Here is a 26625-nt window from a genome sequence, read left to right on the forward strand (position 1 = left end):
AGTAACGTCGGTCGAACCTGTCACGTCGACCGAGGCTTTTAATCGCGTTCGAACCGGACGGCCTCGACACGCCTGTCCAGTACAGTTCCAACGGCTCTTTTTATGACCGTTGCCTTGGGGCTGTTTTGTCTTTTGCTCAGGTTTTTGGCCGAGTTCTTGGGAGGTTATATATACCCCCATTGTACTCTTTTCTAATAGACAAGAGAATGGTTTAAAAAATTTTAACAAGGGTTTAAACTTGTTTAGTGTTTGTTTAAAAAGCTTTTAAGCATTTACAAGAGTTTGATTTGTGGAGCAAATTTCACAAGAGCAAGTGGAGATCATCCTTGGTGTTTGAGCATTCATTCTTCTCACTCTCTCTTGTCATCTATAGAGAAGTTTCCTTAAACTCAATTCTAACATTTTATAAGTTTGTTCTTAATTTCATAAGCTAGATTTCATATTGAGTTTATATTGTTTTATCTCTTTGTTCACACACAACCTATTGAGCTTATTGTATTTACATTCATAGTATAATTTAGGTTTGTGGGTTTGTGACATTGAGAGTGAGCTTAATTGAGTTTTTATCTTGTTTAGAGAACAATTAATTGATTTATATTGTGCCTAATTGTGAGGATTCACTTGTAATACACTTGTACACCGAGAGAAGTGTGTGGTGAGAGACGGGGTCGAATCCAAGAGGAGTGGCGTCGGTTGACGTGCCTAGGGAGAGGTTGTAACCGAGCACTTGAGGAGGAGGACACGGGCTAGGACCAACACTTAGTGTGTGAGGTGTGATTGCATAGTGATTGTATTGTGAGGTGTAAACGTTGTTCGGGTGAACGTAGAAAACCCGGTTGTGATAGTGGAGATCTCCTCGAGGTGAGGAGCGGAGACGTAGGTCGTGGGGACCGAACTCCGTAATCATATTGTTTTTTTGTGATTGTATTGGCGCACTTACTTTTATGTTCTTATCTTATATCGCCTTTGTATATTGCTTGTTGATTATATTGCACACTATCTAGTTTAGATTGTTTACCCTTAAGATTATATATCATTGCATATATTTCACTATATACCTCTTTGCTAGGATATATCATATTGTATTTTGCTTATCCTAGTTCATATATATTGTTGCATTTCATACTTGCTAGGATAACTTGTTAATTAATTTTTAATTGGCATATAATCGGATTAGATTAGCATAAGACCCTAATCACCCCCCCTCTAGGGTCTAACAGAAAGTACCATTGTAGCCTGTAACATCGATCACCAACTAACTGGAGCCCCATGTATCCTGAATACATAACCAGTAGTAGATCGTCATCTATCTAGATCGCTCGCATAATCAGAGTCAACAAACCCATCAATCTGACATGTATCTACACCAAAACACAGACTCGTATTAACGGTACCCTTTAAGTACCTCAACACCCACTTCACTGCTTCCCAATGCGCGTTTCTCGGATTCGCCATGAATCTACTAACCACACTGACCGTCTGTGAAATATCTGGGCGTGTACACATCATTGCATACATTAAGCTGCCAATTGTACTAGCATAGGAAACACGCTCCATGTGCGCCTTCTCTTTCACTATAGTGGGAGATTGTTTTCCTGAAAGTCTGAAGTGTGGAGATAATGGAGTCGCCACTGACTTTGCACTTTGCATCCCAAACCTTGCGATAACCCGCTCTATTTAGCCCTTCTGACTCAAGAACAATCGTTGATTTGTCTGCTCTCTTCTAATATCCATACCCAATATTTTCTTTGTAGCGTCCATGTCCTTCATCTCGAACTCTTTACCAAGTTGAGATTTCAGCCTATCTATCTCCACCCTGCGCTTAGAAGAAATAAGCATGTCATTCACATACAAAAGAAGATAGATATAATCACCTCCACGAAGCTTCTGAATGTAAACACAATAATCATAATCGCTTCGGGAAAACACATGCTTCAGCATGAAGGAGTTAAATCGCTTGTACCACTGCCGAGGAAATTGCTTTAATCCAGAGAGTTTGAAAACACATGCTATTTCTTGTCCAAACTCTTGTTGTTCGATCCATTGTGAGTTTGAAAGGAGGGTGTTAGATAATATCATGAGCTCTAGCCCTAGCCGCCCTAGTGTGTAGCCGCCTCAACCGCCTCCTAGTGTGGGATACCGTTTGTGTATAGTGTGAGCTACTATTTGTGTACATATACCTTGTAAATCTGATCATGACACTGCAAGTTCTCTTCAATACCAACTTAACACATTTTGTGATATTTTTTGCACCATTTAAGTTTGTACTTGTTAGATATGATGCTTCTGTGTACTTTTCGATATATGTTCGTACGCATTAGTGATATTTGAGCCACTGCTTGTAGGATGTTCGGAGCAATTGTCCTAGCTGGTGCTCATTAATCGAATAGACAGAGAACTTTCTATTTCTGGCTTACTGTTTCTTAGTGTATTCAACGTTGCTATGGTTGCTGGATTCTGATAAAACGTTGTTCAAGCTACATTATCTGTCAATGAACCAAACACCAATTCTCTCTTCGCTACGAGGAGAGTATATTAATGCATAATAGCTTTGATTATAAGTTCATATAAGATTGAGCAATATTAAGAGGCAAAACACTAAAGTGCCTCTGATGAAAAACCGAATGCCACTTATGCTACAACTAGCGGGAACATGTTAGAATTAATATAAAATTATAACTCTCAACCATCACCATAACTTCAGAGTTTTGGTGTAATAGTTAGGAGGACTTCAACAAAATCCAATACAGAATAATACAGTATCTCAATCAACCATCATTATACCCAAATGGCATTTATCTAAATCAAACATCATCTCGTGAAAGAAACACACGTAGCAAATCAACACTCATTGTAAAATAAAAGCTTAAAAATCATGTCATCAGACATTAGAAGCAAACGCAAGACCTTCATTCTTAAGTTGTTCTAAATCCTCAACTGCCGGTTGGAGCCTAGCAATCTTAGCAATTGCCTTGTTTTCCTCTGGAGTACCAGCCTCTAGAAATACCCCAACCAACCTCCCGTCTTTAATCCAGTATGAACCAAATTTAGGCTTAGCTGACGCAGGATCATTGTCACCAAACAGGACAGTGTCTCCTACATTGTCTCCGTAGAATTGCCAAGAAAGATCGAAGGCACGAGAATAAAAATAAGGGAGATAGTCATATTCCTCAATTTGTTTCCCTTCTTCCTCGCTTGCCTTAATTGCCTGAGAGTAACAAAGAGGTGAAATATTATTGTGTTAAAGCATTTCATCAACTCTGGAAAAAAAAAATGCTGGATTAAGAGAAAATACCTTCACGGCTTGCTCAGCTGATTTTCTGGCGTGATCAACATGCTCAACTCTTCTCAGTTCATTGTATAATTTCAAAGGGAAGGTAGCAACATCACCAACGGCATAAACACCAGACACGCTAGTCTTGAAGAAACCGTCAGTCTGGCAAAATAAATAAATAAATAAGGAGACTCATGTTATTAACCAACAAAAGCATTGCAGTAGGTGTATAGAAATTATACATAATTAGTTGTAAAACGACCAAGCTGGCTGATATTTACAAATAGCTGTAATCTAGTTGAGTCTCATTTTACTTGTAAAGCTTAACATACAGACTTAAACAAAATTAAGCATATGCTGTAATAAAGTGGTTTACAGCATGACAGTTTTTAGTCTAAAGTGCAATCACTAGTAAAATAATTTTTGTCTGAAGTTCATCTCTAAATTGGTTCAGAGATGGCGCTATTCTGAGAGAAAAGTTCATGAAAGAAATAACGACATGAGTAACTTCGGTAACAGAATTCGACCTAACCTTAATTCCACCTTTCTCTTCTTCCACTTGCCCTTTAAAAAGAGTAGTAAGTGGTCTTCCACCAACTCCAACTACAACAATATCGGCATCAAGAACTCTTCCATCCTTCAGTTTTACTGCTGTAACCTGATAAACGAGAAAACATTAACCATGAAATGCTCGAAACTATACTTCCTACTTTCTGTAATGCTAAACAAAAACATGCTCTTTGTACGTGCTCAAGAACTTACATCACCATTAGCATCAGAATCAAATCCAACAGCAACAGTTCCCTTGACTATCTTTATTCCCTTATTTGCATAATAACCCTCATAGAAAGAAGCAATTCCTGAAGTAAAAAGCCGGGGCACTGCAATAAACAAGCCCAAATTAATATTATGTTTATTCTAAATTCTAGTTCACTTTCAGTTGTTTGAGGACATTTCAACATACTGCACCAAGGTTCAGGGTACACCATAGTGACATCAAGGTCATTAATTTTAAGTGCTGCACCAAGCTCTAAACCGATGTATCCGCCTCCAACAATCACAGCTTTGCCATTCTTCTTTTGTTGAATTGCTGCTACAAGTTTATCTGCATCATCAATCTCCCTCAGATAAAATATATTGTTGGCATTTGCTCCTTGGACACCGAAATCAGTGAGCTTAATGACCTGCATAAAACACAAAATGTTCGTACAAGAGATTAAAAATTGCATCTTTCTGCAGAATTTTGTTTCTATAAGGAATTTGATAAGCGCTGATGTATATCTGGTAAAATAAATTGTATATAGTGTAAATAAATAAAAAAATTGTATTGTGTACATACTGTGGATCCAGTAGCAATGATAAGATTATCAAATGTGAAGACTGAACCAGCTGCACTTGTAAGGGTCTTAGAAGCAAGGTCTGCTTTCACAATCTCTGTGCTGAGTATGAGTTCTATGCCTGCAATAAGCAACATTATTGTCACAGTTCTAACAACACCATACTTGGATTTGATATAGTGGATGAAGAAGAAGCCTGAAAAAATTTATTTAAAGTAGAAATTCTCCAAAACAAATTCCAGTAGATTGTTCATGAAAGATAAATGAAAATGAAAAAAAAACAAAGGAGGCAAAACAATTTACCTTTCTCTGCATACCATTCAGGGAGCAATCTCTCTCCTCCACTTCCGACACACGTGTGAAAACCAGGGAGTCTTGCAGCACCTACAACCCAAAACCAATAAAACATCTCCTAAGGTGAATTTTGCTTTACTTCGAGAGGAAATAAATTTTCCATTTCCTTAAGATATACACTTCATTAGTACAAAAAGCAATAACTTAGCCTGTTATTAGGTTTCATGTACAAGCACTACTTTAAAGTGTGAAATGAATTAGCCTACTGACAAGCACAGCCTAGAGTATGATCAAATAGATCTGACATTGATTTTCATAACTCACCCTGGGGGGAAAGGTAAGCTTTGCTTAGTGCTGGTCGTTCATAGGGAGCTACCTGAAACGAAAGGAAATAGAAATGTTTAAGAAAGAGCTCAGCTTGAAATAAGTTAGAAGCTGCGACCATCAAGTATATCAAACGCAGAATAACTACAAACAACTGAAGTGCAGAATAAGCTCTCAAGTGTAGTAAGAAATTCCAGGTGAAATGTTCAAGTAAGAGTATAAGAAATAGCTAACCTTAATGTGAGAAATTATGCCATAAGCAAACTATACGCAAGCACATGGACAAAAAAGAGTGTCCTTACTAAGACTTCGAGCAAACAAAGCCACTCTGACAGTAGATACACATGACAGGGAGAAAATTTCCATTGGTGATTGATTTTGATGAAGTGAAATTAAACTCCTATACAAACTGATGCATATAACCAAACACTGGTGACTAACATATCTCACTTTGATAGGATGCATTACAGAAATTTCAAGATAGTAGTTGTTACCAATTTCATGAACACTAAGATAGTCCATTGACAGTTTTTTTTTCAGGATCATTCACATCAATCCTTTCTTTCCATCCAACTATCTTAACTATTAGCTACTCAATAACCAAAGATTCTCACCTTCTAATACCTTGTGATAAAACCCTATCGCCCTGAGGAAAATTTATCAGATTCTGCACAAGCCGTCCAACACGAGAGTCCCCGAGAGTTTACTTCTCACCACATTTTAGTAGTTCAAAAGGTTAGTTTCAACCATGTCGTAACATTAACTTCAGCGATGTATAATAAAGATTTTGAAAGTAATTATTTGACCATATTATTCACCCTCGGAAATTCACACACACTACAAAATTAAAAAAGTTCTTTTACTTCACTCTACGTAAAATTCATGCTCCAAATAGCTGTAAACAACATATATTACTCTCTCAAAATGAAGATTTTCTTTAACCTTCTCGCTTTAGATGGGTTAATCAACTCTATTGAAGCCCATAATGATTTTAGTGAGAGGTGACTGACAGAATATAATATTTCCTACCATCATTGTTTATCTTGTTACCATGTATAGTTATTACCTTGTAATCTACTTACCATGTATAGTTGTTACCTAATAGGTCTCTACCTGTGAGATCTATAAATATTCTTGTATTCTCCTTATATCAATTCAATTTGAAAATTATAATCTTCCTTTTTATCTCTTCATTCATGGTATCAGAGATCAAAGATCTGAGACCTAACCCTATCTCCTTCCCCTGTTCTCCCGATCGGCCAGCCGCCAACCCCCCTTTCTCTTTCTCCAAGTCGACCAACAACGAAACTTCTTCCACCATCGCTGCTCTGTCCGGCATGGTACCCAACCCACATGAGACCGCCAAGCCACTTCTTGTGGTCAATCTCAATCACTGCCTTAAACTCACTGCCACAAACTGTCAGCAGCCTCAGCCGCCCACGTTCCTTTGACAGCAGTCGTTTTTTACTTTGGATAAAGGAGCGGGCCCCACATTATTATTATAATATAAATGCATAGTAATTTATTATTATTTTAATAAAGGAGCGGGCCCCACATTATTATTATAATATAAATGCATAGTAATTTATTATTATTTTATTATGCATAGTGTTTTTCAGTAATTTATTATTATTTTATTATGCATAGTGTTTTTCAAAATCCTATAAATAGGCTCTAAATCCTTAAGGAATTCTCATCCCAGAAACAACTTCTTATATAAAAGAGTGAGAGAGAAAAAATAGAGAGAGTTTCTCCTTGTAAAGAGAGAGAGTTTGTACCTTCAGAGTTTTTCTCCTCATAGTGGATTCTTCTATCCTTGCTCGTGGACGTAGGCAATCAAGTACCGAACAACGTAAATCTGTGTGTCTAACTTTTTATCTCTACTTTTGCTCTACTATTGCTGCGACCCTACTCTATTGGGCCCCGGGTTTATCCCAACAAGTGATATCAGAGCCAACTTAGGGTGCTTGTATATATCTACTTATCGTATGCTTTGTGGCTACCACCAAAGGTGGATCCTCCACATCAGAAAATAAGTTGGGTTATCATTTATCCTTTGAAGGTGACGGATACTATTCACGAGTACGGTACTGTTCACAAATACGATACTATTCACAACTATGGTACTATTCACAAATACGGTTACTGTTCATAAATACAGTTACTATTTACGTGAAATAGTAAGAAGTTATTGTTCGTGGTAGAAGCAATGGCGACAAAGTTCAAGATCGATAAATTCGACGGGAGTAATTTCTTACTGTGAAAGTTAAAGATAAAGGCTATCTTGAGAAAAGATAATTGCCTGGCGACCATCAGTGTAAGGCCGGACGACATCAAAGATGATAAGAAGTGGAACGAGATGGATGAAAATGCTATTGCAAATCTCCATCTGGCATTAGCAGACGGGGTGCTGTCAAGCATAGAGGAGAAGAAGATAGCAAAGGAGATCTGGGATACTCTAACAAAGCTATATGAGGCGAAATCCATGCATAATAAAATCTTCTTAAAAATGAGACTTTACACTCTTAGGATGACGGAATCTACATCGATGACCGACACATCAACACCCAAAACACATTGTTCTCCCAACTCACAACGTTGGGGTATACAGTTGGTGCGAATGAACGTGTAGAAATTCTACTTCAGAGTCTACCTGACTCGTATGATCAACTCATCATCAACTTGACAAACAACGTCCTCACGGACTATCTAGTTTTTGACGATGTTGCAGTCGCTGTTCTGGAGGAAGAAAATCGGCGCAAGAATAAGGAAGACAGGCAGTCAAGTTCGTAGCAAGCGGAGGCCTTGTCGGTGACGAGAGGAAGATCAACAGAACGTGGCTCCAGTGGGAGTCATGCCCATGGTAGATCGAAATCACGAAGTAAGAAGAATATCAAATACTACAATTGTGGCAAAAGAGGGCACGTCAAATCGGAGTGTTGGCACAACAAGAAGAGTGGAGATAAAAAGACTTCATATCCATTAACATCTCAAGGATGCGTTGTCAACACGTCAGATGATGAAGAAATTCTATTCAGTGGAGCAACCACTATTGATAAAAGCAGAAAAAAGTTTACTGATGTCTGGCTTCTAGATTCAGTAGCCTTTTGGCACATGACCTCTCGGAGAGAATGGTTTCACAAATATGAACCTATCTCAGGAGGATCTTTATTCATGGGGAATGATCATGCCTTGGAGATTTCTGGTATTGGCACTATTAAAATCAAAATGTTTGATGGTACAATGCGCACCATTTAAGATGTGCGACATGTGAAGGGCTTGAAGAAGAATCTATTGTCTTTGGAACAATTAGATGAGCTCGGGTGCAAGACTCATATCGAAAATAAGATCATAAAGATTATTAGAGGGGCGCTTGTGGTGATAAAAGAAAAAAAAGATAGTTGCAAATCTGTACATGCTCAAGGAAGAAACCATGCAGGAAGCTGATTCATGTGTGACATCAACCAACCGTGGAGAAGAACAAACCATGATGTGACATCACAAACTAGGCCACATGTCAGAACGAGGCTTGGAGATTCTCTCCGATCAGAAACTGCTTCCTGGACTTAATTCGGTAGCTCTTCCAATCTGCGAGCATTGTGTTACTAGTAAGCAGCATCGACTAAAGTTCAACACATCGAGTTCTAGAAGCAAGGTTATTCTGGAACTGGTTCATTCTGATGTATGGCAAGCACCAGTTACATCCTTAGGAGGAGCAAAGTACTTTGTGTCCTTTATTGATGATTACTCTAGGAGATGTTAGGTGTATCCTATCAAGAAGAAGACGGATGTGTTCTCAGTCTTTAAAGCCTACAAAGCGCGGGTCGAGCCTGAATCTGAGAAAAAGATCAAGTGCTTGAGGTCAGATAATGGAGGAGAATACACAGACGGTGAATTCCTAGTATCCTGTAAGCATGAAGGCATCAAAAGATAATTCAGCACTGCTTATACTCAACAAAATGGAGTGGCAGAGCGAATGAACAGAACTCTGTTGGAAAGAACAAGAGCTATATTGACAACTGCAAATCTAGAAAAAGTCTTTTGGGCGGAAGCAATAAAAACCGCATATTATGTGGTGAATTGATCTCCATCAACTGCAATACAATTAAAAACGTCGATGGAGACACTACAACAAATTGCACTTTTCCCGACGCTTATTCCCGACGCATGGTTAAATACGTCGCCAAAAATTATGTTTTTCCCGACGCATGATTAAATACGTCGCCAAAAATTGTGTTTTTCCCGACGCTTTTAATTAGCGTCGGCAAAAAATATATTTTTCCCGACGTTTATAATTAGCGTCGCTAAAAGTGTATATTATTAGCGACGTTTTAACTTAGCGTCGGTAAAAGTTATGGATTTCCCGACGTTTTTTTATTTTCGTCGGTAAAAATATATATATTTAGCGACGTTTCAGGATTGACGTCGCTAATAGTTTGTATTTATCGCGACGCATTATGTTAACGTCGCTAAAAGTCATCTTTTCCCAACGTACTACTATGGCGTCGCTAAAAGTTATAATTTTTACGACGCTACTTTATTCTTCCGCGTCGCCAAACCCCCTTCCTCGCCGAAATTTTTACCCATTCATTTTCACGAAAGCCAGAAACCAAATAAAGGGAGGGAAAATTCCCCCCTTTATTTTCACGAAGAGCCAAACCCCTCCGTTCTCTCTCTCATAAAAAAATCGGCCGCCTCCGTGCTTCTTCTCTGAAGTTCGCCGCCTCCGTCGAAGCTCACCGCCGCCAAACCCCCCCGTTCTCTCTCTCTCTCTCTCATTCGAAAATCGGCCCCAAACCCGCCCGTGCCTCTTCTCTGAAGTTCGCCGCCTCCGTCGAAGATCACCGCCGCCATCGTCGGAGTTCGCCGCCTCCGTCGGATCTCGCCTCCTCTCCTCCTCCTCCTCCTGCTCAACGAGGAGGATCGTAAGATCGGTAATCAAACCCGCCCGTGCCCTAATTTTTTTTTGGGTATTGAATTTGCCCTAATTTTTTTTGGGTATCTTAGTATTTGTGATTTCTCCGTAAGTATTTGTGAACATCTACATGAATTCTCCGTAAGTTTTTTTTGGGTATCTTAGTATTTGTGATTTCTCCGTAAGTATTTGTGAACATCTACATGAATTCTCCGTAAGTTTTTACTGGGAAATTTGAACTGATTCAAGGAGATGATGAACCTGTTTCATTGATCTCTTCACTATTTGGGTCCTGCTCCTACTACTCAAAGTTTAAGGTGACTTATGTTTTATAGGATTGATATTCTGGATGAAGCACAACTCAAGCCTGGTTGTATTAACAGAAAAATTGAGTTCCCTAACCCCTATGAAGATGTATGAATTTATGCGTAACTATCTAATCTAACCACATCATAGTTTTTATTAAATGTTACTGCTGCTCCATGACCTCCTGTAACAGTGATGACCAATTCCTATCCTGTTCAGTCTCATTTGGTATTTTGAAGATCCACTTAAGGAAGATAAACTTGATACGAGAGAATGATCTAAAAGAAGATCGCAGAAAAATGAATGGTGCCTCTGCTGCAGAATTTAAGGTACATTTCCCCCCTTCATGAACACAAATTATGCATACAGACTGATCTTTTCTATAAATTATTTATTTATTGAAAAATTCACAACTTACAGAGAAAAGGTGTGATACTCAGTTTAGATAAGAATTCATTTAACTAGTTAATTAATTATTTAAAATTAGTTCATTATTTCTCTCATGAAACAAACCGCTAATAATACTTAGTATTATGTTGCTAGAACACTAATTGTGAAGGCATATATATGTTTAGATGCATGCAACGGCGATAAACTGTCGTCTCACATTGGAGATTGATCATATCTTATATATCACTTTTCATCCTTCATGTTTCATGTTGTTCGCTTTTTGATTCGCATTCTGCTGATCAAAATTTTGTGATTTATTTGTTTACATATATTGCTCTTGCTGCTATAATTGTTGTTGTTAGTACTTGGTGAATAATACTGTGTGTTTTGTTAGAGATGATCCTTTTGTAAATCAACATATTCTTTAAATTCCCTTTAAGGGTTATTTTAATATGTTTGGTTAGGTATACCTGAAGTAGTTAGCTGTGTTCTGGAGTTTATGAAGCAAAGAATCATGGAACTGCAAATGTAGCTTATGCTTTTGGTTAAACTGGAATGTTTGATCAGGCTAATCTCAAAACTTGGTGTCATGGATCCTATTTTCCCCTTGACTTGATTTCCTTATGCATAAGGTTCCTTCAAGAATTTTTTAGCTCCACCTCATGTTTAACGTTTTTACTCTTTTATTGTGTAAGCTCTTCAGATGAAGAATCTTGTTTTCGTAAAAAAACATAACATTGTTCTCTAACTCAAATTCTGTTTTAGGCTTTTACGGCTATACTTTCTATGAAAATTATGGTAGAACATATATGAAATTATGAATAAAAATTATTATAAAGTAGAGATGAATGTAAAATATGGGGTTTGATGATTTGTTTACTTTCAAAATTTTCACGTTGACTAAAGGATAAGTACAAAGTGTCAGCCTCTCATCATGTTTGAAAGGATGATCATTAGCCATATTTACTTGTTATTTTGTGTTGCTTGAGTAATTCACTTTTTCTTTCTGTACCTTATTGTTGGTCGTGCGCACAAAAGGACGAATGTTCGCTCTCATGGATAAGGAAACATAGAAGAACATGTCCCTTAAAGTTATGGAAGTAATTCTGCTTATTAAATTGTTCTTTTCTACTATATATTTTCCTTCATGTATATATCTACGTGTATTTCTTCAATTTTGTGTAACTATATAGAGCAGGCACATGCAACGCAAGTCCCGTCCTGACTAATGTTATTTAAAAAAGAAAAGAAGTTTATAAAATTATAGCTTTTCCCATTCTTTATAGAAGCAAAGACTTATGTTTTAACTCCCTAAGCCAACACCCCTAGACGCTAACAAGTTGAACAGTAAACCAAGTTGGTAGACAAAATTTTGGAATTAAAGATTTGTTTGTGAAATTGTGTTTTTTTCCATCTGAAATGTTCACAAATATTATATATCACCTTTTGTACTAAAGCAGTTACATAAATGGTCATGTGAGAGGTGACGAGATCCACATTAAATTATATTCAATCCAAAGGAAATTAGTTATTATATGGAATGATCTAAAATTTTGTATTATTTTGACCAAAGTATAATAAGTCATGTATATTTCATGATAAACTTTCAAGCTATACTTTTGCCGACGCAAATCATGCGTCGCCAAAGATTAGATTTTTAGCGACGCTCATTTCCGCGTCGCTAAAAGTGTATTTTTGCCGACGCATTACCCTTTGCCGACGTTATGTACGTCGCCAAAAGTGCAAGATTTCCCGACGCCGTTTCACATATGGAAAAAATCAGCATGTTTTTGCCGACGCAAAATAATATGCGTCGCTAAAAGATGTACTTTTCCCAACGCATGTCGCGTCGCCAAAAGTATACTTTTGGCGACGCAGTGTATTTGCATCACCAAATACTTTCCTTGACGCACTTTTAGCGACGCGTTAGCGACGCTGTATTTTGCGTCGGGAAATATTTTTCCCGACGTTTTTTAAACATTTGCCGACGTTTTTGTTTCGTCGGCAATGTTGTATTTTGTTGTAGTGAGATATGGACTGGCAAGCCAGCTGATTATTCCAACCTTCATATATTTGGAAGTCCAGTGTACGTAATGTACAATGCCTAAGAAATTACAAAGCTGGATTCAAAATTCAGAAAATACATATTCTTGGGGTATGCTGATGGAGTAAAAGGGTATCGCCTGTGGGATCCCACTACCCATAAGGTTATCATCAGCAGAGATGTTATCTTTGTAGAAAATCAACTACAAAGTGGTAAAAAAGAAAGCAGTTCAAGGAAGGACTCAGAGACTATAGCTGTTCAGGTAGAAGATGATCCGAATTCTTCTGAAACAATACCGGAGCATGATGTACAAGAACCAGTCCAGTCCGAGGCTCCAGAAACTCGAAGGTCAACTCGTGAGAGAAGGCCACCGACTTGACACTCGGAGTATATTACGGAGAGTAATGTTGCATACTGTCTTCTAACAGAAGATGGAGAGCCATCAATTTTTCATGAAGCTATAAATGACACAGATGCATTTTTATGGATGGCAGCAATGCAGGAAGAAATTGAAGCTCTCCATAAGAACAAGACATGGGAACTTGTGTCACTGCTACAAGGAAGAAAGATCATTGGAAACAAATGGGTCTACAAGATCAAGCAAAATGACGATGATCAAGTGCAGCGATATCGTGCTAGATTTGTGGTAAAAAGATATGCTCAGAAAGAATGTATTGATTTTAATGAAATATTTTCTCCAGTAATTCGACTTACAACAGTCCGAATAGTCCTAGCTATGAACGCTAGATTTGACTTACATCTAGAGCAGCTAGATGTGAAAACAGTATTTCTTCATGAAGATGTTGAAGAAGAAATTTACATTCTCCAACCAGAAGGTTTTGAAAAAAAAAAAGAACTTGGTTTGCAGATTGAACAAATCTCTGTACGGTCTAAAGCAGGCGTCGAGGTGTTGGTATAAGAGATTTGATTCATTCATCATGAGTCTTGGATACAACAAACTTAATTCAAACCCTTGTGCATGTTTCAAGAGGTTTGATGAAAATAACTTTGTTATCTTATTCTTGTATGTTGACGACATGTTGGTTGCAGGCCCCAACAAAGATCGTATCAAAGAATTAAAGGCTCAGTTGACTAGAGAATTTGAAATGAAGGATTTAGGATCTGCGAACAAGATTCTAGGGATGCAAATTTACCGAGACAGAATTAATAGGAAGATTTGGCTTTCTCAGAAGAATTACTTGAACAAAATCTTGCGACGCTTTAACATGCAAGATTGTAAGTCAATTTCTACCCCACTTCCTATTAATTTTAAGTTATCCTCCAGCATGAGTCCTAGCAGTGAAGAAGAGAGGATAGAGATGTCTCGAGTATCGTATGCATCAGCAGTAGGAAGCTTAATGTTCGCGATGATTTGTACAAGACCAGACATTGCACAAGCAGTGGAAGCTTAATGTTCGCGATGATTTGTACAAGACCAGACATTGCACAAGCAGTGGGAGTGGTTAGTTGATACATGGCGAATACAAGCAGTGGGAGTGGTTAGTTGATACATGGCGAATCCTGGTAAAGAGCATTGGAATGCTGTAAAGAGGGTCCTAAGATACATTAAGGGAACCTCAAATGTTGTATTATGTTATGAGGGATCTGATTTTATTGTCAGTGGATACGTTGATTCTGATTATGCAAGTGATCGTGATAATAGCAAATCCATCACAGGCTATGTGTTTGCACTTGTTGGCGGAGCTGTAAGCTAGGTTTTAAAACTACAGTCAGTTATGGCTACTTCAACAACAGAAGCAGAGTATGTAGCAGCTACACAAGCTAGTAAAGAGGCGATGTGGTTGAAGATGGTGCTGGAGGAACTCGGTCATGAACAAAAGAAGATTTTTCTATTTTGTGACAGTCAGAGTGCTTTGCATTTGGTAAGAAATCCAGCCTTTCATTCAAAGACCAAACACATTCAAGTTCAGTATCACTTCGTTCGTGAGAAAGTGAAAGAAGGAACAGTGGATATGCAGAAAATTCACACCAAAGACAACCAAGCTGATTTTTTAACAAAAACAGTTAATACTGACAAATTTATTTGGTGTCGATCCTCCTGTGGTCTGTCGGAGACGTAAGCAACATGAAGATGACAAGATAGAAAGAATGGTGTAAAGATATGATTGATACTCAATCAAATCTTCAAGTGGGAGATTGTCAGTAGCCTCAGCCGCCCACGTTCCTTTGACAGCAGCCGTTTTTGACTTTGGATAAAGGAGCAGGCCCCACATTATTATTATAATATAAATGCATAGTAATTTATTATTATTTTATTATGCATAGTGTTTTTCAAAATCCTATAAATAGGCTCTAAATCCTTAAAGAAATCTCATCCCAGAAATAACTTCTTATATAGAAGAGTGAGAGAGAAAAAATAGAGAGTTTCTCCTTGTAAAGAGAGAGAGAGTTTGTAACTCCAGAGTTTTTTTCCTCATAGTGGATTCTTCTATCCTTACCTGTGGATGTAGGCAATCAAGTGTCGAACCACGTAAATCTGTGTGTCTAACTTTTTATCTCTATTTTTGCTCTACTATTGCTGCGACCCTGCTCTATTGGGCCCCGGGTTTGTCCCAACACAAACTTCCTGTCGTGGCAACTTCAGTTTGTCGCCACCCTGGAAGGATATACCCTTGAAGGTTTCATCAACAGCTCTCATCCGTGTCCACCACCGACAATCACCATCAACAATGTGGTCTTTGCCAACTCTGCCTTCCAGACATAGAAACGTCAAGATCGTCTCCTCTTCAGTGCCCTCATCGGGACTCTCACGCCCACCGTTGTTCCTATGGTCAGCCGCACCCATACTGTTCAAGAAGCATATGAAACCCTCGTTGCCACCTATGCTACCCCTACTAGGTGTCACATCAAGCAAATCAAAACTTAACTCAAGAATCTCACCAAAGGCACCAAATCCATCTCTGAGTATCTTCATCAAGCCAAAAACCGCTATGATGACCTTGCCATACTTGGTAAACCCATGGATCACGAAGACTTCATTGACGCCATTTGCGACGGTCTTGATGAAGGATACAAAGGTAACAACTATACATGGTAATAAGATAAACAATGATGGAAGGATATAACCTGTGATTTATTGTGACAATGTTGGTGCTACTCAGCTCTGTGCCAACCTAGTATTCCACTCTCAAATGAAACATGTCGCTATTGACTATCATTTCATCAGGCAACATGTTCAACGTGGTATTCTCCGCGTCTCTCATGTCCACTCCGAAGATCAACTCGTCGATATGCTTACAAAGCATCTTCCATCCACGCAGTTTACAAACCTATGCACCAAGATTGGACTATCTTCCAGATACTCCATTTTGCGGGGGCATGAGAGAATACAATATTCTCTACCATCATTTTTTATCTTATTACCATGGATAGTTGTTTATATTATTACCATGTATAGTTGTTACCTTGTAATCTACTTACCATGTATAGTTGTTACCTAATAGGTTTCTACCTATGAGATCTATAAATACTCTTGTATTCTCCTTGTATCAATTCAATTCGAAAATTATATTCTTCCTTTTTATCTCTTCAGTGACAATGTAATTAAAATCATAAGTTAACCTAGAATCATGTCACTTGCTTAGACAAGTCAGATAGGATCAAAAATCCACCAAGAAAGGAATCTATCGAAATTCCACGGAGGAATTTTCGACATTAAACAACTCCAAAGTATTCAATATAACATTTCGACAAGTAATTCCAAAAAAAAAACAAGAATTTTGAGAAAAAAGAACATAATGCAGAAAAAGCAGAGCAATAAAAATCATACAGCTTCTTTGGATATGATTGCAAGTTCGCCAGCTTCAAGGCCGAGTTTAACAAACTCCCTTGCTGCATATCCCTGCACCAATCCAACCAAAAGACTCAGTTGTTTCGCTCAAAATATAGCACAAAAGCTACAAGAAAATAGATTCTAAATCAAAGAGAAAAATAACAGAGGAATCAGAGAACTTACAGCAGCAACTCCTCCTCCAAGAATCACATGCTTGAAGTGCTTAGAAGCCATAGATGAATCTAAGATCAACCGAAATATCCAAATCAAACGAAGTTATTTTCGTTTTTTTTTTCTTTTTTTAATAAGAAAAATAGATGAGACCAAGTGAGAACCTAGCCATCACTTGGTAAACTTTTTATAAACGGAGAGCCGCCTTCCATGCGCTGACGAATGAGCTGACGGTTTTAAAAGCGAGATTTGGTGAGATCTGACTCCACGTGGCAAATCCTGAACCGTTGGTCTCCGCTAATGGTGCGGGACTTTGATCCGATTTTGGTGTGAACGCAGCGCGAATCGTTTGATGCCATGCTAAAGCATTGAATTGTTATTTGAGTACAGACGCGAAACCTATCCGGTACGTTATTTGTTTCCCACTTGTTTTGTTAAATAAATATAGGGGTTTTTGCTTTTAGACCCATTTGTTTACTCCCATTTATTTTTAAACCCAAGCACTATTATTTGTATCTTTAAGCCCAATTCACTTTTGTATTTATCTTTAAACCCAATCTCTAAAATACTATACTTTCACCACATGTATTTATACATAATCCCCAAAATACCCCTTGGCCCCATATAAACCAGCATATCTGATCCTAATCTTACTCTTTCAGCCCTAAATTAAAAAACGACAGTCCCTTGCCATCGTCGTCGTCTCCAGCCGTCGTCGCTCATCTCCAGCCGTCGTCGCTCGTCTCCAGCCGCGTCTCCAGCCGCCGTCGTTCGTCTCCAGCTACGGAGAGATCCGATCAAGATCGCGACTGAGGAGCACAAGACAGCGGCGGCGACCGGAGAGTCAATCATGTCTCTGACGTTTGATCGGAGAACTTGCTGAAGGAGAAGATATTGACCTAGGTCGTTGACAAAGGATTGGGGGTTGGTTGACAAAGGATTTGGTTATATGTAAAGCCTAGTTGAAACATTGTAACTATGTATCAAAATTTCAATTAATGAAGAAAATAGTTTGGGTTATTTTGATAATGATGATTATCGATGAGAGTGGCGTTGATTTATTGTATTTCTATTACTTATTCTTAGTTTCTTGATTATGAGTGTTATCATTTTTGAGAGTTGCTGGAAGTACTACCCCAATAAAAAAGGAAAAAGAAAAAGAAAAAAAGCTAGGCAAATGGAAATACACGCATGTAAGGTGTTTGATAATTTGTCTCAACGAGACAATATACCTAATGCATTTCTAATTAAACTCAAGTTGGCAAAAGCATGATGTCATGAAGTGTTCCACAAATTGCCACAACAACGCCTGCAAATAACTTGTACATCATTTTCTCGACGCAATGTAAACTACATCTCAAATTGCTAATCATACAATTAAATGCAATCGTAATTGATCTCTACTTGGTAAAAGCATGTTGAACGTGAAGTGTCTCACAAAATGCCTCAACTGAACATAGATAACATCCCAAATCGCTTACAAGCATCAACCGTATAAACATAGGTTAACGTGCTATACTTACTCCATAACGTGCTATACTTACTTCATAACGTGCTATACTTACTGGGTAATGTGCTATACTTACAGATTAACGTGCTATACTTACAGGCTAACGTGCTATACTTACAGGCTAACGTGTTATACTTACATGTTAACGTGCTATACTTACAGGTTAACGTGCTATACTTACAGGGTAACGTGCTATACTTTCGATATAACGTGCTATACTTTCGATATAACATGCTATACTTTCGATATAACGTGCTATACTTTCAGGTTAACGTGTTATACTTACAATATAACATGTTATACTTACAATATAATGTGTTATACTTACAATATAACGTGTTATACTTACAGGCTAACGTGCTATACTTACAGGTTAACGTGCTATACTTACTGGGTAACGTGCTATACTTACTGGGTAATGTGCTATACTTACAGGTTAACGTGCTATACTTACAGGTTAACGTGCTATACTTACTGAGTAACGTGCTATACTTACAGGTTAATGTGCTATACTTACTGAGTAACGTGCTATACTTACAGGTTAATGTGCTATACTTACAGACTAACGTGCTATACTTTTAGGTTAATGTGCTATACTTACAATATAACGTGCTATACTTACAATATAACGTGCCATAACCCAGTTTTCAGCTCATGAGTCGACCCATAACTCATCATGAGTCGACTCATCAGGTTAAGTCGACCCATGACTGTCATGAGTCGACTCATTATATCAACTCCTGCTGTCAAAAGTCTCTGCTGAGTCGACTCATCACCTTATGAGTCGACCCATGAGTCACGAGTCGACTCACGACTGAACATGAGTCGACTCATCGAGGGTTTTCTGGTTTTTTTTCTAAGTATAGCATGTTATATTATAAGTATAGCATGCTATATTGTAAGTATAGCACGTTAACCTAAAAGTATAGCACATTATGAAGTAAGTATAGCATGTTATGGAGTAAGTATAGCACGTTATATTATAAGTATAGCACGTTAGTCTGTAAGTATAGCACATTAACCTGTAAGTATAGCACGTTAACCTGTAAGTATAGCACGTTACTCAGTAAGTATAGCACGTTAACCTGTAAGTATAGCACGTTAGCCTGTAAGTATAGCACGTTATATTGTAAGTATAGCACGTTAGCATGTATGTATAGCACGTTATATTGTAAGTATAGCACATTAACCTAAAAGTATAGCACGTTATGAAGTAAGTATAGCACGTTATGGAGTAAGTATAGCACATTAACCTAAAAGTATAGCACGTTATGAAGTAAGTATAGCATGTTATGGAGTAAGTATAGCACGTTAACATATGTTTATACGGTTGATGCTTGTAAGCGATTTGGGATGTTATCTATGTTCAGTTGAGGCATTTTGTGAGACGCTTCACGTTCAACATGCTTTTACCAAGTAGAGATCAATTACGATTGCATTTAATTATATGATTAGCAATTTGAGATGTAGTTTACATTGCGTCGAGAAAATGATGTACAAGTTATTTGCAGGCGTTGTTGTGGCAATTTGTGGAACACTTCATGGCATCATGCTTTTGCCAACTTGAGTTTAATTAGAAATGCATTAGGTATATTGTCTCGTTGAGACAAATTATCAAACACCTTACATGCGTGTATTTCCATTTGCCTAGCTTTCTCCAGGAAGCAGGGTCAATTCGGGAACAGCTCAGCTTCAGCTAGAAGCCGACAGATATAACAACGACCATGGAGTCCATGAAGGAGTCCATTCCGATGATGAATTCTTGGATTCCCATTCCGCGCTCGCCTCTGACGACACAACGTCTAGCATAGGGCAAGCTCGAGAGGTGTGCATGGCCAACACCGAACAGATAGCCAAAATCATTGAAGAGGCCCTGGCTAAGCAGAAGGAGGATCAAACGTCAGAGACATGATTGACTCTCCGGTCGCCGCCGCTGTCTTGTGCTCCTCAGTCGCGATCTTGATCGGATCTCTCCGTAGCTGGAGACGAACGACGGCGGCTGGAGACGCGGCTGGAGACGAGCGACGACGGCTGGAGATGAGCGACGACGGCTGGAGACGACGACGATGGCAAGGGACTGTCGTTTTTTAATTTAGGGCTGAAAGAGTAAGATTAGGATCAGAGATGCTGGTTTATATGGGGCCAAGGGGTATTTTGGGGATTATGTATAAATACATGTGGTGAAAGTATAGTATTTTAGAGATTGGGTTTAAAGATAAATACAAAAGTGAATTGGGCTTAAAGATACAAATAATAGTGCTTGGGTTTAAAAATAAATGGGAGTAAACAAATGGGTCTAAAAGCAAAAACCCCATAAATATATAATTGATGATTTCTTTACTAAGTTGACCACTAATTCTATTGACTAACTTTTTGTTTGTTTTAAGAATAAAACTCGATTTCTATATATGTAGTTCATATCTAGTCACTATTAGGCTAAAATACCAAATTGGTATTTTTATACGAACATGTTTGCCAGTTTGGTATATTTAAAAACTCCGGCGACAAGAAGACATTTATTCTCAGCCTTTTATTCAATAAGACAATTTTCAAAATTCCTGCAAAAAAATTGTATTAACCCCCTTACCACCCAAAATTATTAAATCTGCGCCCAAAACTATCAAAAAAAAATTCATCCCTTCCCTCTCCCCCTCCTCCTCATCATCGTCGTCGACGTCCTCGTCCTCCTCTCCCTTCCCCTCTCATCCCCTCCTAAAACTGAGTATGTCCTAAAACTGAAGTTCTCATTCCTGTTTTATTTTATTACTTATTTTCACGAGTATACACGGGTATGGCATATCTTCATAATGAGCCGAATGTTATAATTCATCGTGATCTAAAGCCAAGGTAACTTGAACTGTTAACTTTCATTTCATTTTGGTATGAATAAACTTCAATTGCTAGTTTTTATTTGATGTTTATGTGAAAAGTTCATTTGGTAAAAATTTCTTCTAGGAACGTTCTTTTGGTGAACTCCAATGTTGATCATTTAAAAGTTGGAAACTTTGGGTTAAGCAAACTTATTAAAGTGCAAAACTCCCATGATGTATATAAAATGACTGGAGAGACTAGAAGTTGAGTATAAAATATATTTCCTTCAAAAGAAGAATGAGTGTTACACTTTAAACTAATTGTTATTTCATTCTGAGAACGAAAGACCGATACATTGCACCAGAAGTATTCAGACACAGGAAATATGACAAGAAAATTGTTGTCTTCTCATTTTCCATGATATTGTATGAGGTAGTTTGATTTTTCTAATAGCATTCCAGTTTATGAGCATGTAGGTTACCATGCTTTTTGACTCATTCGTTATATTAATTTTAGATGCTTGAAGGAGACCCTCCATTAGCAAACTATGAACCTTATGAAGCTCCTAAATATGTTTCAGAGGGCACCGGCCAACATTTCGTGCAAAAGGATTTATTACTGAATTGAGGGAGTGAGTAAAAGTTAGCTAATGGAGGAGGAGGGGATGGTGGGGAGAGGGATGGAGTTGGAGGGGGGTGAAGTTGGAGGGATGGAGTTGTAGCGTTCTCAAGCTTCATAGAGTGACTCTCCTTCCTTCTGTACAAATCTTGTGATATGGTTCCTCATATGTGCTATTTTACTTGGGGAAAATACTTTGCAAGAAACGCACTGGATAACTGATCCCAAGTGGTGATGGACCCAGTGGGCAATGAGTGCAACCAAGCCCTAGCCTTGTTCTTTAAAGAGAACGGAAAAAGTCTAAATCGAATAGCATCATTAGTCACTCTATTAAGCTTCAAAGTGTCGCAATACTCCAAGAAAATCGACAGGTGGAGGCCCGGGTCTTCAGTTGCACCTCCTCCAAACTGATTTTGCTGAACCATTGAGAGCAGTGATGGTTTTAGTTCAAAATTATTATCTTCAACAGTGGGCCTTGTAATGCTTGAATGTGTGCCTTGAGCATTTGGGGCAGCGAAATCCTTAAGAAGCTGATTCTGATCACCCATCGTAGCTTATTATGTGTTCCTTTGCTCCCTTATATACCTTCTTATCTCTGCAAGAGTTACCGATAGTTCAGGATTGTTTTCGTTGTGTACTTCTGTTTAATGCCCTTGCATAAAAGAAAGTGAGTAGCGAAGAGAATATAAAAAAATCTAGTCTAGCTTAATAACGTAAGTACTGAATATTAACATCGTAGTCCCCGGCAACAGCGCTAAAAACTTGATAGGGAAAATCTGTAAGTGCACAGACTCGTTGTAGCTATCAAGGTCGATCCCACAAGGATTAGGGGTTAGTTACCAAATTTTACGTTATTCGACTAGCTAAACTAATGAGTAAATTAGAAGAGATTAAAATTAAAATAAAATAAAATAAATAGCTAATCAGGTGGAATTCAATATAATGAAGGGTCGGGATTGGGTTTTCACCACAACTACGATGCTCAATGATGAATTATTTCAGCTCTTGGTGTTGGTTTATAAACTAGAAAGGGTGAATTAGCCTAAATTAATCTAAAGCCTCTTTCAAGGTCTAATGATCGTGTCTAATTAATCTCAATTAACCTACTTTCGTGGAATCAAGATTAAATTAAACTCATTAAGCTTTATGCTAATCCTAATCAAATCCCTAAGGAATCTTGCATACTTTCGTGGTTCGAGTTCCCTACTTAATTTCTAGAGGTTAGGTACTAATCTTCACCTTTCAGTCCGTCAATTAATTACCTATGATTGCTAATACAGTGATCAAGGGAATCAAAAAAATTAAAACATAAGAAATTAAGTTTAAAGATTTAAACTTTCACCAAGAACCTATATTAATTCATCATCAATCACCAAAAATAAAGATTTAAACTTTCACCAAGAACCTATATTAATTCATCATCAATCACCAAAAAGTTAGGTTCTTTCTCAATCCTAGACAAAGAATCTACTCACACATGATTGGGATAAGAGAATATATCAAATAAATAAGTAAATCAATCATAAGAAGAAATTAATAAAAGAGAGAAAAGAATTAACTCATCTTTCAATTGAAATCTTTAAAACATAGACTTGCAATCCAATCTTGTACAAGAAATTTGTGTCTTCCTTAATACTTGAACTCTAAAATAGATGCTAATTGATGGCTAAGAGAATAAGAACAAAAGATATCTAAATCCTAAGCCAAAATATCTATTTATATATCCCCAAAAATCTGTAAAAAGATAAGGCTCGTGCCACGGGTGTGGTACGCACCACACCAGGGTGTGGTGAAATCTGTCTTGCTCATTTTGTGCTTGTTTGTATAGTCTTTGATATTTTAGCTATACTTTTTTCCTCCAACCTCAGAATAAGGTGATTCAAGTTGCATTGGAAAGATGTTGAAGAGATATACAACTTTTGTCTTTTAAGCTTTTCTGGATTCAAATTGCATCATGATTGAAATTCTAGTTCTTCATGATCGTGCATCCATTTCTTCTCAAACCATGCATCCTAAGTCCGGTTGTTACTTTAAACTCTTGTTTAACTTCCAACAATCATTGAATCTTTTAATATCAAGCCAATATCTGCATATAAGAATACAAATCACAGTAGTATCCTCGATCTAAACACGAAATATGCATCAAACATCCATAAATCATGCTTAAAACACACTAAGATAATGCATATTTTACGTGTTTATCAAGTGGATATTGGATTCAGATACTATATACCATATTTGCCCTAGGAGGGATTGGTTCTCCAGTTTTTAGGAGTTGGAAAGAGGGAATGTCGTGCGCATGGATAATGATCATGTATGCCTTATCGACGGTATTAGAACAATTCAGATCAGGATGTGTGATGGGGTGACTAGGGAGCTGAAGGAAGTGAGATTCGTTCCGCAGTTGACGAAAAACATCATTTCACTTAGAACTTTGGAGGCAGCAGGCTATAGGATGATCTTAGAGAATGTAATTCTGAAGGTCACAAAGGGATCCATGATTATGATGAAGGGCGTCAGGAAGAATAACTTTTACTACTTGACTGGAAGTACAGTGACAGGTGGAGCGCTGGCGACTTCTATTGATTTGACTAAACTATAGCGTTTGAGGCTGGGACATTCTAGTGTTAGTTCCTTGCAAGCTTCGGATATGCAAGGATTGGTGAGAGGTGCTTTGACCTGCAATTTGAAGTCTTGTGAGCATAATGATGTGAGCAAGAAGACCGAGGTGAAGTTTGGCATCTTTATTCATCGAGCTATGGGCCTTCTAGATGATGTTCACATGGGTGTTTGGGGGCCTTTCAAGGAGGCATCATTAGGAGGTAATAGGTATTTAGTTTCCTTTGTTGATGACTGTTCTAGGCATGTTTGGGTTGCAACCAAGTCTCGTTTGAGTGAAGTCCTACTAGTAAACAACCGATGGAAGAAGTGTATAGAGACCAAAAATAGACAGAAAGGATAGAGTACTACGTTTTGATTTTGGTGGGAAGTACAAGAGGGATCCATTTCTGCATTTGTGTCGAGCTCAAAGCAGTTTGAGACGTTTCATTGGAAAGGAAATATTGGGGTAACGGGATGAGGTGGTAAATTTGATGAGTTGTTCCTTACTAGACAAGGATCAGTATTTGGTATCAAGCAGTAGTTTGAAGAATAGTTTTGATACTGATACTTTGTGTCACGACCCCAATTTCCGAATCTAAAAGGAATATTAGAGCCGGACTAAACCTGTGAAAAGTCCTCCAAAATATACATTCATTAAAAGACCACTAAAACAAATCTTTTCATTGAACTAAAACCAACAACAAATATTCTCTATAATCCCAAAAGTCAAACTAAGCCAATTAACTTGATAAAAATAAATATTCCTCAACTCCAAATAAATCTCAACCTAAAGAAAAAAATCTCATTATTACAAAACTCTCAATTCATCAACTAAACATTAAAGACTTTATTTAACCTTGGCCTAGAAGACAATAACAATCTCGAATTATATTCGTTGCTTCGTTCTAAGAATTTGGTAAATCCTCAATTCCACCTAATCTCGTGTCTCTGAAAAAAAGGAAAACAACACAATGAGTTCACAACTCAATAAGTGGATAAATTTATACATTAAACATTGGTTTTACAAAACTAAAATAAATTGACTTGATAAGCGAAATACTAAAATAGTAAAATCTATAATGCAACACCTTTAAAATATATGCATGCAATGGAAATAAGTAGGTCACGTCTCAATGCGGTCAACACTTTGATACTCCGGTTGACTTAGCAAACCCCACTATTATAAAGCCCGTGGTAGGGACGATGAGACCCAAACTTGGGCTCTTAGCGCTAAAATGACGATGAGACCCAAACTTGGGCTCTTAGCGCTAAAATAGAAACCTCATAGAGGCACATTGAGCCCTGTGTTAATAACTTGCTCGCTAAAATAGAAACCTCATAGAGGCACATTGAGCCCTGTGTTAATAACTTGCTTATATCCGACATATACTGGTATATTGACTTGAGATGCATTTGCTTTAACAATAAACAAAGTTCGTAAAGCTAATCACATTATACAAAAATGCTAAAGGCCAACCAATAGTGAAATAAATCAAACACATATGCATCTCAACCTACCACTATATGAAAAGATATAACAATTGATAAAGAAAATAAGCATAGGCTTATACCAAAATATCCATGAGCATCACAAAATCAAACCAATCAACAAATGATATACCGGTAATCATATGAAGGATATAATCCGTCAGGAACAAATCCAAGTATACTTGATATAATTATATATAAAAAATACACAGCGCACAATGCATAAATTCACCACTTACCTTAACTTGATAGACAATCCAATCCAATTCCCGACGATTCAAGTGCCTCTAGAATTTCCTAAAGATTAAATTCAAACAACCTTCAATACGATCCTCCTATTAAAATACATTAAACATACTAAGCCTATTCAAAAGATCATACTATATTACTAAAATTTAGCAAACTATTTTCTGTTTTTGCTTGCTACAAAAAGACAAAAGAAAAGAACCAGTAGCTTCCATCTAAAATCCAAACAATTAATATTCTATATTCTATAAGTTACCTGCATACAACCATCAATGCTAAATAATTTATCATTTAAGATGATATAAATTCTATAGGTGTTAAAAGAAACAAGTGCTGCACTATTACCTATAGAAGCCTAAGACATAGTCATGATCTTAGGAGAAGTGCGCTCGACAACGCCGATGGAAAACAAGTAATCAGTTCTCTCGTTCTTTCTTCTCTCGCTGATTAACCTTTCTTTCTTTCTTTTTCTTTTTTTTTTGGTGCGGCGGAACAGGGACAGG

The 26625-nt window shown here is 37.6% G+C and overlaps 1 protein-coding gene, 1 long non-coding RNA gene and 1 pseudogene across 2 annotated transcripts; 2 read left to right on the forward strand and 1 right to left on the reverse strand.

The window, feature by feature from the left end:
• LOC109830430 (monodehydroascorbate reductase-like) lies at nt 2655–26625 on the reverse strand. The gene is made up of 12 exons (XM_020397682.1): nt 26468–26625; nt 26116–26173; nt 16861–16919; nt 16675–16746; nt 5230–5281; nt 4915–4995; nt 4614–4732; nt 4239–4458; nt 4037–4155; nt 3807–3932; nt 3296–3436; nt 2655–3208 (listed from the first exon to the last, which is right to left on the reverse strand). The coding sequence occupies exons 3-12, from the start codon at nt 16909–16911 to the stop codon at nt 2882–2884; spliced, it is 1308 nt and encodes a 435-aa protein (XP_020253271.1). The 5' UTR covers nt 16912–16919; nt 26116–26173; nt 26468–26625; the 3' UTR covers nt 2655–2881.
• Nucleotides 9783–10780, forward strand: LOC109830433. The gene is made up of 2 exons (XR_002244297.1): nt 9783–10163; nt 10480–10780. It is a non-coding gene; the product is annotated as an uncharacterized LOC109830433 (long non-coding RNA).
• Nucleotides 21150–21804, forward strand: LOC109830431 (annotated as a pseudogene).

This window comes from Asparagus officinalis, chromosome 2 (genome assembly GCF_001876935.1).
Source record: "Asparagus officinalis chromosome 2, Aspof.V1, whole genome shotgun sequence".
Lineage (NCBI taxonomy): Eukaryota > Viridiplantae > Streptophyta > Magnoliopsida > Asparagales > Asparagaceae > Asparagus > Asparagus officinalis.